At 42.5% G+C, this 13,369-nt stretch overlaps 1 protein-coding gene across 1 annotated transcript in view; it reads left to right on the top strand.

The window, feature by feature from the left end:
- KLF8 (Kruppel like factor 8) overlaps positions 1 to 13,369 on the top strand; it is a 141,521-nt gene that overhangs the window by 38,309 nt on the left and 89,843 nt on the right. The window contains exon 2 of the mRNA XM_044268654.1: positions 3,094 to 3,604. Within this exon, the coding sequence (XP_044124589.1) occupies positions 3,094 to 3,604 (511 nt within the window). The remainder of the gene's footprint in view (positions 1 to 3,093; positions 3,605 to 13,369) is intronic.

Raw genomic sequence — 13,369 nt, 5'->3', positions numbered from 1 at the left:
TGTAAATATATATCAACAGTATATAGCTATCTTCCTAGACTAAAGAGGGTACCATTGATACTGCAGGTACAATCACCCCAATTCAGTCTATATAAAATATATAACTAATTTCCTAAAATACAAATAGAACTTTATACTATACCAAAGAATCGGCCTGGAAGAAATCAGGGTCATGGTTCAGGAATGTAATATAGTCAGGTCCTATTCCCTCCTCTCTTATTCTCCTTGCTGTGGTGAGTTGTTCTTTGGATGGATTGATGAAGTGATGATGATCATGATGAGTATCCCTTCCATCAGCTCATGCTGCCTTTTTATCCCCTTTTAGAAATGGGCTTGACCGGGTTTATCAATAACTAGTGACATCATTTGTGTTACCCTCCCCCCCCATCTATTTCACAACTCACATCTTACTTCAACTCCACCAATTGATGGCACTAGAGGTCTATGTAAAAAGTTAGTGTTTTAAGACACCTACAGTACAGACCAAAAGTTTGGACACACCTTCTCATTCAAAGAGTTTTCTTTATTTTCATGACTGTGAAAATTGTAGATTCACACTGAAGGCATCAAAACTATGAATTAACACATGGAATTATATACATAACAAAAACGTGTAAAACAACTGAAAAGATGTCATATTCTAGGTTCTTCAAAGTAGCCACCTTTTGCTTTGATTACTGCTTTGCACACTCTTGGCATTCTCTTGATGAGCTTCAAGAGGTAGTCACCTGAAATGGTTTTCACTTCACAGGTGTGCCCTGTCAGGTTTAATAAGTGGGATTTCTTGCCTTATAAAAGGGGTTGGGACCATCAGTTGCGTTGTGGAGAAGTCAGGTGGATACACAGCTGATAGTCCTACTGAATAAACTGTTAGAATTTGTATTATGGCAAGAAAAAAGCAGGTCAGTAAATAAAAACGAGTGGCCATCATTACTTTAGGAAATGAAGGTCATTCAGTCCAAAAAATTGGGAAAACTTTGAAAGTGTCCCCAAGTGCAGTCACAAAAACCATCAAGCGCTACAAAGAAACTGGCTCACATGCGGACCGCCCCAGGAAAGGAAGACCAAGAGTCACCTCTGCTGCGGAGGATAAGTTCATCCGAGTCACCAGCCTCAGAAATCGCAGGTTAACAGCAGCTCAGATTAGAGACCAGGTGAATGCCACACAGAGTTCTAGCAGCAGACACATCTCTAGAACAACTGTTAAGAGGAGACTGTGTGAATCAGGCCTTCATGGTAGAATATCTCCTAGGAAACCACTGCTAAGGACAGGCAACAAGCAGAAGAGACTTGTTTGGGCTAAAGAACACAAGGAATGGACATTAGACCAGTGGAAATCTGTGCTTTGGTCTGATGAGTCCAAATTTGAGATCTCTGGTTCCAACCACCGTGTCTTTGTGCGACGCAGAAAAGGTGAACGGATGGACTCTACATGCCTGGTTCCCATCGTGAAGCATGGAGGAGGAGGTGTGTTGGTGTGGGGGTGCTTTGCTGGTGACACTGTTGGGGATTTATTCAAAATTGAAAGCATACTGAACCAGCATGGCTACCACAGCATCTTGCAGCGGCATGCTATTCCATCCGGTTTGCGTTTAGTTGGACCATCATTTATTTTTCAACAGGACAATGACCCCAAACAGACCTCCAGGCTGCGTAAGGGCTATTTGACCATGAAGGAGAGTGATGGGGTGCTGCGCCAGATGACCTGGCCTCCAAAGTCACCGGACCTGAACCCAATCGAGATGGTTTGGGGTGAGCTTCACCGCAGAGTGAAGGCAAAAGGGCCAACAAGTGCTAAGCATCTCTGGGAACTCCTCAAGACTGTTGGAAGACCATTTCAGGTGACTACCTCTTGAAGCTCATCAAGAGAATGCCAAGAGTGTGCAAAGCAGTAATCAAAGCAAAAGGTGGCTACTTTGAAGAACCTAGAATATGCCTTTTTTTCAGTTGTTTCACACTTTTTTGTTATGTATATAATTCCACATGTGTTAATTCATAGTTTTGATGCCTTCAGTGTGAATCTACAATTTTAATAGTCATGAAAATAAAGAAAACTCTTTGAATGAGAAGGTGTGTCCAAACTTTTGGTCTGTACTGTGTATGTATGTGTGTGTGTGTGTGTGTGTGTATATATATGTGTATGTGTGTGTGTGTGTGTGTATATGTGTGTGTGTGTATATATATATATATATATATATATATATAATGTATGTACTATAGATATACCAACACATTGTATAAAAACATCCTATTCTTTTAGGAGGGGTTCGAAAGAGTGAAACAAGGTGTGTGAGCAGCATTTAAAAAAAAAAAAGGCAACCCCACCCTGGGTGTGTCTAGTATCAGCTGTCCCCAGATCTCTGAAGTTGAAGAGTCACTGCACAGAATAAACAGACGTGCTTTTCAGAAAGTAACAATTGTCTTTTGTTTTCCTCTTCTGTATTTCACCAAAATTTTACTTTCTGTTTACAAATAATGAAATATACATGAACACTGTTTTACTGCACTTACAGTATATCAAATATGCACATAGTCCTGGTGCTTATAATGCCTCATTCACACATCAGTATTTTGGTCAGTCATTTCCATCAGTGATTTTGAGCAAAAACCAGGTGTGGCCCTAAACACAGAACAGGTACACCTTATGTCTGTAGAGGCTCCAATCCTAGTTTTGGCTAACAATCACTGATAAAAATCACTGACGTGTGAATGAGGCTTAGCTGTGCATCTTGCCTTCCGTTGCTTTTAGGAGACAGCGGTAGATTGTCCCTTTGCTTGGGTATTCCTTTGTTTGATAATGTCCCAGTCTCTGTGACCATAGGGACCATATGCAGGTTCACCTTGCACATTGGTAAGATAAATATAAAATATACTGGGGACTCCTCTCCCCAGTGGCTCCACATCCACTAAAAAGTCTACCTCTACACACGATTTGCTCCAGCATATGGTAGTTACGGTACCTCATAAAGAATGTGCCTTTCTGTGTTGATCAGAAATAGAACACTATAGATATGTGTTTGATATATTGTTCTTTCATCATTAATGTATTTAGATTAATTTTTAATAGATTTTCTTCCCAATCTCTATCTTCAGGCCTACAGCTCCTCTCTGCATATGCCTGCCCATTGCAAAACTGGCACTGAGACATCAGCTTCTTCTCTTCTAAGTGACTTTAAGATGGAGCCACCTGAGCAACTTCTGGATAGTGACTGCAGTATGCCACAGGCTGAACCAGTTGATCTCTCTGTACATAAGCCAAAACTCACTGTTCTGAGACCTCAGAGTCCTCCTTCCACCACTTCCACATCATCCAGTACAGTTCTTTCAGCACATCCTGTGGTCTCGTTGTCTGGCCTAAGTTCTGCGATTCCTGCTGTACTTTCTCCTGGTTCAATTTTGGCATCCACACAAGGCAGTGGTGGGCAGCAGATCCTTCATGTCATTCACACTATCCCATCAGTCAATTTACCCAGTAAAATGGGCAGTTTGCAAACCATTCCTGTTGTAGTACAGTCACTGCCTGTTGTATATGCAACGCTGCCCACGGATGGTGTTACTGCAGCTATCACTGTACCACTAATAGGAGCTGATGGGAAAACAACAGGTGAGTTTATTCACACTGAGCATTTTTGCCTTGTTTTTTTAACACTGTATGTAGGAGGAAAATCCTTAGTGTTAAACACACTAACCCAGAGTTCGTGAGTTTTCTCAGTTGACTTTAAAGGGGGCATCTGTCAGCAGATTTGTACCTATGAAACTGGCTGACCTGTTGCATGTGCGCTTGGTAGCTGAAAGCATCAGTTTTGATCTCGTGTTCATATGTGCCCACAGAGTTGAAAAATATAATGTATTAATATATGCAAATAAACCTCTAGGAGCAACGGGGGCATTGCTCTGCTCTCTCCGCAACTGGTGCACCCTCTCCACTTTGATTAACAGTGGAGCTTCACAGTAAAATGCACTCTGCATTGAGTTGCTTCTCAGCCCTTCAGCTCTGCTCTGAGTGACTATTCAGGTGCCTACTACAACTGCTACCTAATGCAAAGGGGGGGGGGGGGGGGGCTGTGAAACAGCTCAGAGTGAAACACCACCTCCAAATATGTCAGAATAAAAATGAATTTGGTAATAAAGTGTACGGCTACATGGTCAGGTTTCTGCATGCAGTTTTGCAAACTAAAATCAGGAGTGTATCATAAAAGGAGAGAAAGTATAAAGAACAGATACAACTTCTTAGATTTATATTTATTTATTTTTTTACTTTTTTAAATCCACTCCTGGTTTTGGCTTCCGAAACTGCATGCAGGAACCTGGCCATGTGGCCATACCCTAATGGTATATTCTTGATAATAAAACCTCCTTAATCTCCCAACAGATAAAAATTTGAAAAAACTGTCCTTAAAACATCACTTGTTTTTGTAGTAGATTTAGAATTTATGTCTAAGTATTGTTAGCACACAGCTACGGTAGCTTAAGTGCATTTTAACGCCTTTGTGACATAGGCCAACCCTCAAAGATAAAATTGGTTATCTCGGACATGGTTGGCATCTCACTGTGATATGCCTTAATTGTCAGATGTGGGTCCCACCACTAGGAATCGCTCCTATCTCCGGTGTCGCTGAAGAGAAGGGAAGCACCTGCCACAGCCTATGAGAGTTCTCATAGCAGCTGAACGAGTGTCCTTGGCCATTTTTAGAATGCTGAATGGTTCCCATCCCCGGCATTCAGCCTCATATAAGGCAGTTGAACAGTCGAAACCTGTGGGTGGTCACAGATGGCATGATCACACCACCTGATACCTGGCACAGGAAGTAGCGATGTTGTCACCCAGGGTGCAGTCAACCAGGGCTGCAGGTCAGAAGAGGACTGTGGCCTGCATGATAGACAAAAAACAAAGAGAAGAACCACCAAGGGCGTGTCACAGACTCTAGTGATCACTGAATGCAGACAATAAAAATGCCAATAGAAATATTGTTGTTGCTATAAAAACTATTTCAAATGAGCAAAAAAAGTTGGTAATGGTAATTGGTAAAAGAAAATGAATTAAATGAAAATGAATTGACTCACTTCACTGAGGAGGAGGTCAAAGGGTTAAAGCTCAAGACACCCGTTGACTCTGCCTCCCCGCCAGGATCGCTTGTAGTATATTAGGAATAAACACGGCAGTACCCGGGGGTTACTTCTGATGGTTTCCTTTTATTGTCATTGCAGGTAGGCCCAACGCTTTTCGGGGATTCCTAGATACCCCCTTCTTCAGGAGCAGTCAGAATAAAAAATACAGCCATAAAAAGCAGTATGGATATGTCATCTTTACTAGTAGGATTTGTATACTATACATTATATCTGGTCTGCAGACCGGAAGTGTGCGTTCCACTGTGGGACGCATATTAAAATCAGATATTTTTTAATTATAATTGGTGATGCAGTGTCAGCAGGTATATATTTTGGGTCCCTGGTGTTTGGGGAAGACATCAGGGGTCTCTGTATAGAAAAAGAAGGCCTGAAATTATTGAACCGAGAGGAACAGGAGAGGACTTCTGCTCCCGCTCGAAGTGGAACGCATGCGACTTCCGGTTGGGCGTGAAACTCAAAGGTGGAACACATGCGACTTTCGGTTAAGGCGTGAGATGCATACCTGGAACGCATGTAAATCCTCTTACTATTCCTTGCAGCTTCTATTGGTTCACGTGATGCAGCTTCTGATGAAGAATATAGATATTAGGGCAGAACAATGATTCCCAAGGAAGAAAAAAATGGGGAGAAAAGGGGCGGGGGCGGGGGGGGGGGGGATAGCGATATATTTAGCAGGTGCATTGGTGTGTAAGGCCTCTTTCACACTTGCGTTGTCCGGATCCAGCGTGTACTCCACTTGCCGGAATTACACGCCGGATCAGGAAAAACGCAAGTGTACTGAAAGCATTTGAAGACGGATCCGTCTTCAAAATGCTTTCAGTGTTACTATGGCAGCCAGGACGCTATTAAAGTCCTGGTTGCCATAGTAGGAGCGGGGGAGCGGTATACTTACAGTCCGTGCGGCTCCCGGGGCGCTCCAGAGTGACGTCAGAGCGCCCCATGCGCATGGATGACGTGCCATGCGATCACGTGATCCATGCGCTTGGGGCGCCCTGATGTCACTCTGGAGCGCCCCGGGAGCCGCACGGACGGTAAGTATGCTGCTCCCCGCTACACTTTACCATGGCTGCCAGGACTTTAGCGTCCCGGCAGCCATGGTAACCACTCTAAAAAAGCTAAACAACGGATCCGGCAATGCGCCGAAACGACATTTAGCTTAAGGCCGGATCCGGATCAATGCCTTTCAATGGGCATTAATTCCGGATCCGGCCTTGCGGCAAGTCTTCAGAATTTTTGGCCGGAGCAAAAAGCGCAGCATGCTGCAGTATTTTCTCCGGCCAAAAAACGTTCCGTTCCGGAACTGAAGACATCCTGATGCATCCTGAACGGATTTCACTCCATTCAGAATGCATTAGGATAATCCTGATCAGGATTCTTCCGGCATAGAGCCCCGACGACGGAACTCTATGCCGGAAGAAAAGAACGCAAGTGTGAAAGAGCCCTAAGTATATAATAGCCTACAAGCAGAGCAACGTATTTGTAGACAAAAGGATACATGAATAAATAAGTACATGAATAAATATAGAAATTAGGGTACTTTCACACTAGCTTTTTTCTTTTCCGGCATAGAGTTCCGTCACAGGAACTGATCAGGTATATCCCCATGCATTCTGAATGGAGAGCAATCCGTTCAGGATGTCTTCAGTTCAGTCATTTTGACTGATCAGGCAAAAGAGAAAACCGTAGCATGCGGTTTTATCTCCAGCGAAAAAAAATGAAGACTTTTTTATCCATAGGAATGTATTCGTGCCGGATCCGGCATTCAAAATACCAGAATGCCGGATCTGTCCTTTGCGCAGATCGAAAAAAAAGAGGAAAAAAAGTTCATGCTGGATCCGTTTTGCCAGATGACACTGGAAAGACAGCTCCGGCATTTCAATGCTTTTTTTTGGGACTGATCAGGCATTTTTAAGACTGATCATGATCCTGATCAGTCTTACTAATGCCATCAGTCTGCATACGCTTTGCCGGATCCGGCAGGCAGTTCCGGTGATGGAACTGCTTGCCGGATCTCTCTGCCGCAAGTGTGGGTAAGCATCAAAAGATGATACATAGTGAAAAATTGGTACATAAAAAAATAAAAGAATCAATAAAAGAATCAAATACTCTTCAGCGTATCAATTGATCCTAAAAGATAAACATTAGTAAATATTCACAGAGTGGTAGAGTAGTAGTTTTCCATTATTGTATTATTTTGTTTCTTTGACGGGAATAAAACAGTGTTGCTGACAGAGGAAATAGCCTACATTGTCGTTAAATACCATCAATAAAGAAATCATCCGAGGTACCCATATTTATGGATCCTATATAGGGTGTTTCTGAATGCTGATGTATAGATAATAAAAGGGGCATAAATATGTGATAAAATTGCTGTGTGGGGATGGGGATATGACCCTCCAACTATCAGGTATCCAGATATGAATAAAACTATGAAAAATAAGAACACCGTAATATATGTAACCATATATCTCTTGGTCCAGTCAGACTGATAACTGAATCTCTTGATAGGATGACTATTTAAGGGTGTAATAGTTTAGTGAGTTAATAATTTTATATTCAAGGGACTCGTTCAATCCAAACGGGGATAGAGTGTTAAGGCGATAGATCCAATACATTTCTTTCCTACAAAGTAGTTGATACGATTGAGGGGTCCACGAGGAGTTACTTGGAGGAGGAAGGGATCACTCTCATGATAAATAGAAAAGCGTTGTAAGGGATTACATCATTCAGGGGGTCCTAATCACCAACGTCTTCACGGACACAATGATTCAGGTCCAAACTTGTGCTTTATTGAGGCACATCAACACAAAACACTGCACTCTAAACAGGACCAAAATAAACACCTGCCTGTCTAGGCACTACCTAAACCAAATAACGTCCCTACGTCATTTGTAGAGCCCTGTTCATACATCCAAGTAGGTCCGGCTTTGCACAGCCAAACAGTCCACACACAGGGAAGGTACTGTATCAGGCGTCACATAGCCTTGTGGCCTGAGACCAAGACCACACTGACTGAGACCACACAGAGCCTCCACAGGTCTCTGTATCACAATCCTCTCCCCCCCCCCCCCCCCCCCCTGGCACCCTGGGAGGTGCTTTATCCCAGCCTAATTAGAGCAGGCCTCACCCGGGAATCCCTTCCTGCTAGGGAAAAATCTGCCCCAGACTGGGGGGTGGATTGGGAGGTCCCACTGCCAAAACCTACCAACCCAATCCAAGTAAAATCCGGCCCTGAATAAATAAAGAAAATGGCTCCAGCAACTATATTTGCTGAAGCCAGCATTATCCTGGATTTAGCCTACCTCCTTTAGCCAGTTGAGGAATCTGGGAGAGATATGCCCCCCATCTGGGACTTTCCCATGCATTTTATGGTTCACATTACCACAGTGTCACCTTTTTGTTTGATATTGGAACGATGATCATTCCTGTTTTCACGCAATGTTTGGGTGGTTCTCCCAACATATTGTAGGTCAGATTCTCAGGCGTTTGTTTACTAGATAAACAAAAAAGAAGGCACACCATAGGGTGAAAACATATGGGGAATAGTAAAATAAACTCCAAATTGGAGGCTCACCTTGAAGGGTTGTGCAAGCAATACGCACAACACTGTCGGTGTGAAGGGAATAAAATCAATCCCCAAGAGAGAGGTTGGTATGCAGCCACGTGCCCTCACTGAGAATTAATACATGGTGAAAGATAGTGATTCTGCAATAAACATTTGAAGATTCTTAATCTGCACCTTGTTGGGTCTTTGCGCCGAGGAATGCTTCTTACTATCGCTAAACCTATTGTAGGTGGCAGGGACATTGCAGCAGGTAGACTACGTTACTCGTTCCACAATTCATATCCTTTTTGAGATAAAAAGTTTCATCAGAAGAAGAGATGTTAATTTATTTTTTATTGTGTGTGATTATACTGCAAGATTTGCACTTTTTGTTGTTGCATTTATGTGCACCTCTATTAGCCGGAATATCTATCTTCAAGGAGGAATATTGATCCTCATTTTTTTACTTGTTTTTGGGGCACGAGGGTGCTAAAATATTTTTTTTATGTCTGTGCTATTCTGTAGGTGATAATTGGGGCATGTGGTAGGTCTTTTCTCAGGATGGGATCCTTCTGAAGTACAACCCAATGTTTAGTTAATATTTGTCTAATGATCATATGTTTTGAATTGTATCTGGTTACCATGCTGAATTGGGAATTAATGGGGATCTCTTCTTGGGAATTGGTACGTTTAGATTTTAGGGCTTCTTTTTGGTTTTCTCTGAGTATTCTTTTAGAGAACTCTCTCTTATGAGTTTTTTAGGGTAGCCCTTATCTTCAAAAGATGATATTTATACAGCTTTTTACCGAAACGCGTTGGGCCTACCTGCAATGACAATAAAAGGAAACCACCAGAAGTAACCCCCGGGTACTGCCGTGTTTATTTCTAATATACTACAAGCGATCCTGACGGGGTGGCATAGTTAACGGGTGTCTTGAACTTTATCCCTTTGACCTCCTCCTCAGTGAAGTGAGCCAATTAATTTTTATTTAATTCTTTTTTTTTTTTTTACCATTTGAAATCACTTTTAATGCTGTTCATTGGAAATAGTTTTTATAGCAACAACAATATTTCTATTGGTATTTTTATTATCTGCATTCAGTGATTACTAGAGTCTGTGGTGCTCCCTTGGTGGTGGTTCTTAGTTTTTTAGCTACACATTTTATTGAGTAGTTGTTCTACTCACTGAGCCACCACTGGCATCCTTCCTCTCTATTTACTCCCCATATCACCTCTCTCTCTCCCCCTTCCCCCCTCTGGCGCCCTGCCTGTTATTCCGGGATTTTTTTGAGAAAACCTCTTGCTTTATTTTTTCTGCCTGCATGATGGACTGCAGAAATGAAGTGAGAATTTATTTTGTTTATTTTTTTATTTTTTATTTTTTGTTTGCTTTTTGTCGTAGTCACTGCAGGTGCCTCTATTGGGGTGGGTGTGGGGTTGGCATTATATATAGAGATGGCACTATGGGAAGGGCATTATATGTAGAGATGGCACTATGGGGAGTATTTTATATTCAGACGGCACTACGGGGAGAATTATAACTACTGGAGCCAAAATTAAAATTACTGAGTGTAACTGGGGCCTGCATGGGGATGATTACTGAGTGGGGGCATAAAATGAGCCATTAATAGTAAATAGGTGTTTTCTGTGTGTCAAATTATGCAGGAACAAGTTGTGGTCAGTAGTCTTAAAGGGGTTGTCTCACTTTAGCAAATAGCATTTATTATGTAGAGAAAGTTATACTAATGTATTGTTATTATCCATGGTGTACTGTGTACAGTTCTGGGCTCCTGTAAACAAGGCAGACATAGCAGAGCTGGAGAAGATCCAGAGGAGGGCAACTAAAGTAATAACTGGAATGGGGCAACTACAGTACCCTGAAAGATTATAAAAATTAGGGTTATTCACTTTAGAAAAAAGACGACTGAGGGGAGATCTAATTAATATGTATAAATATATCAGGGGTCAGTACAGAGATCTATCCCATCATCTATTTATCCCCAGGACTGTGACTGTGACGAGGGGACATCCTCTGCGTCTGGAGGAAAGAAGGTTTGTGCACAAACATAGAAAAGGATTCTTTACGGTAAGAGCAGTGAGACTATGGAACTCTCTGCCTGAGGAGGTGGTGATGGTGATTACAATAAAGGAATTCAAGAGGGGCCTGGATGTATTTCTGGAGTGTAATATTACAGGCTATAGCTACTAGAGAGGGGTCGCTGATCCAGGGAGTTATTCTGATTGGAGTCGGGAAGGAATTTTTTATTCCCCTAAAGTGAAGAAAATTGGCTTCTACCTCACAGGTTTTTTTTTTTGCCTTCCTCTGGATCAACTTACAGGATGACAGGCCGAACTGGATGGACAAATGTCTTTTTTCGGCCTTATGTACTATGTTGCTTTATTTGCTGGTAAGATGAATTTTTCCATCACATTATACATTGCTCGTTTCAATGGTTATGACCACCCTGCAATCCATCAGTGGTGGTCATACATACACACTATAGGAAAAAGTGTCTGCCTTTCTGGTGGTCGTGATCTTGGGAGTGCACATAGACTGGTGCTTTTTCAAGGACGTCCTCCATGACAGTACACATGGAGAATGTCCTTATAGACCTCTATAGGGACAGGAAGCACAGAAAAGTTAAAAGCCCCTCCCTCCCTTTCAACACTGGTGTTCGTCCTGTCCCTTACAGGTCTGCAGTCAACAGAGAGGTCCCCGGTTTATGAAGAGGAGAAGTTATGTTATGGCATATGGAGCCCAGGATAGGAAAACTGGGGTTTATTGCCTCTCCTTCATCTCATAATCGGAGGGCTCAGCTTGCATCCCTTAAGGTGGCCTTACCAGTACCCTTCGAGGCCGCAAGGTCTGGTTGCGGTGTCCGCTTCCTCGCACATTAGAGGCTCTCGGCTCCGTCCTGCATCCTCCTTCTCCCATCGGCATTACACTTGCTGTGCGCAGCCATGATGAAGCGGACCGACGAACGTCACTTCTGGCAGCATCCGCGCGTGTCTACAAGCCTGATGATGTCCTCTCACAAGATGTCTGGTGAGAGGGTGGGCAGGAATACCTGCCATGGGGTTGACACTGCGCTTCAATGCTGGAGTCCCCATTCTGGGTAGACTCGCATCATCCATATTGAGATTCTCCGGTAAGATGGAGTCCCAGAAAAAGGAGGAGCAGACTGGTGGGAGCAGGAGGCAGGACTATAAAGGTTATGGTGGGAAGTCAAAAAAATCTGTGCTAACCACCATGGAAGCTCCAGTGTCTATTCCATGGCCAACCTGAGGCTCTCCAGATATGGCAAAACTACAACTCCCAGCATGCCCAGACTGCCAACTGCAGCAGGGCATAGTGGGAATTGTAGTTTTACAACAGCTGGAGAGCCACAGGTTGGACATGCCTGGTCTGTTCGTTCCATGCTCAGGGTCATGTAAGTCATAGGTGCGGTATGGCTTGTATTAATGCTTCTTGCATCTGCATAGCTAGCAGTCTGTTTTGTAATTTCAGGATGATAAAGATATGGTGCATAAAAATCCTTCTGAACCTAAAAAGAAAGTGAAAAGATGTGCAACCTGTGTAAAGAAGCTGGTCTTACTCTAAACAACTTTGCAGCTCCTGCATTGATAAATTGATAAAAGAAGAACTGCTATCTTTATTATCGGAAATTACAACGTTTATAAAGGAGGAAGTACACTCCTCAGTTGCAAAATTAATGCCAAAATCTGTTCTGCAATCTCATGTTAAAAGATCTATAGTTGAAATGGATTCAGACTCGGAGGATGAAACCGCTAGTAACATTAAGTCAGAAGGAGAAATAGATGATGATGAAATTGCTTCTTGTGCAGTGGAGGAAGGGAAAAAGTAAATTTTTTTACTTCTAAGGATTTAGACTTTCTCATTTCCACTGTCCGTCAGACAATGGACGTAGAAGAAGTCGCCCAACCTCGTTCTATAGACATATTTAGGTATTGCCGCATCTGTAAGAATCTGCTCCATAAAAATACCCCATGACCTAACCCCTCAGATGAACAAGGTAAAAAAAAAAAAAAAAAAAAAACGGTGCCTAAACAGCAATTTTTGGGGTAAATTTTCCATTTTATCAGTTTTTTTTCCATTAACAAAGCAAGGGTTAACAGCTAAACAAAACTGAATATTTTTTTACCCTGATTCTGCAGTTTACAGAAACACCCCATGTGTGGTTGTAAACTGCTGTATGACCAAACGGCAGGGCGCAGAAGGAAAGGAACACCGTATGGTTTCTGGAAGGCAGATTTTGATGGTCTTTTTTTGGGCACCATGTCCCATTTGAAGCCCCCCCCCCCCGATGCACCCCTAAAATAAAATCTCCATAAAAGCGACCCTATCTAAGAAACTACACCCCTCAAGGTATTCAAAACTGATGTTTAAAACTTTATAATTCTTTAGGTGTTCCTCAAGAGTTTATGGCAAATGGAGATGAAATTTCAAAATTTCTATTTTTGGTAACCTTGCCTCACAAAAATGTAATATTTAGCAACCAAAAATCATATGTACTCTAAAAATAGTCCCCCAAAAAACGCCACCTTATCCCGTAGTTTCCAAAATGGGTTCACTTTTATGGAGTTTCTACTCTAGGGGTGCATCAGGGGGGCTTAAAATGGGACATGGTGTAAATAAACCAGTCCAGCAAAATCTGCCTTCAAAAAACCACACGG

Source organism: Bufo gargarizans, chromosome 9 (assembly GCF_014858855.1).
Source record: "Bufo gargarizans isolate SCDJY-AF-19 chromosome 9, ASM1485885v1, whole genome shotgun sequence".
Lineage (NCBI taxonomy): Eukaryota > Metazoa > Chordata > Amphibia > Anura > Bufonidae > Bufo > Bufo gargarizans.
This window is presented reverse-complemented; position numbering and strand designations above follow the sequence as displayed.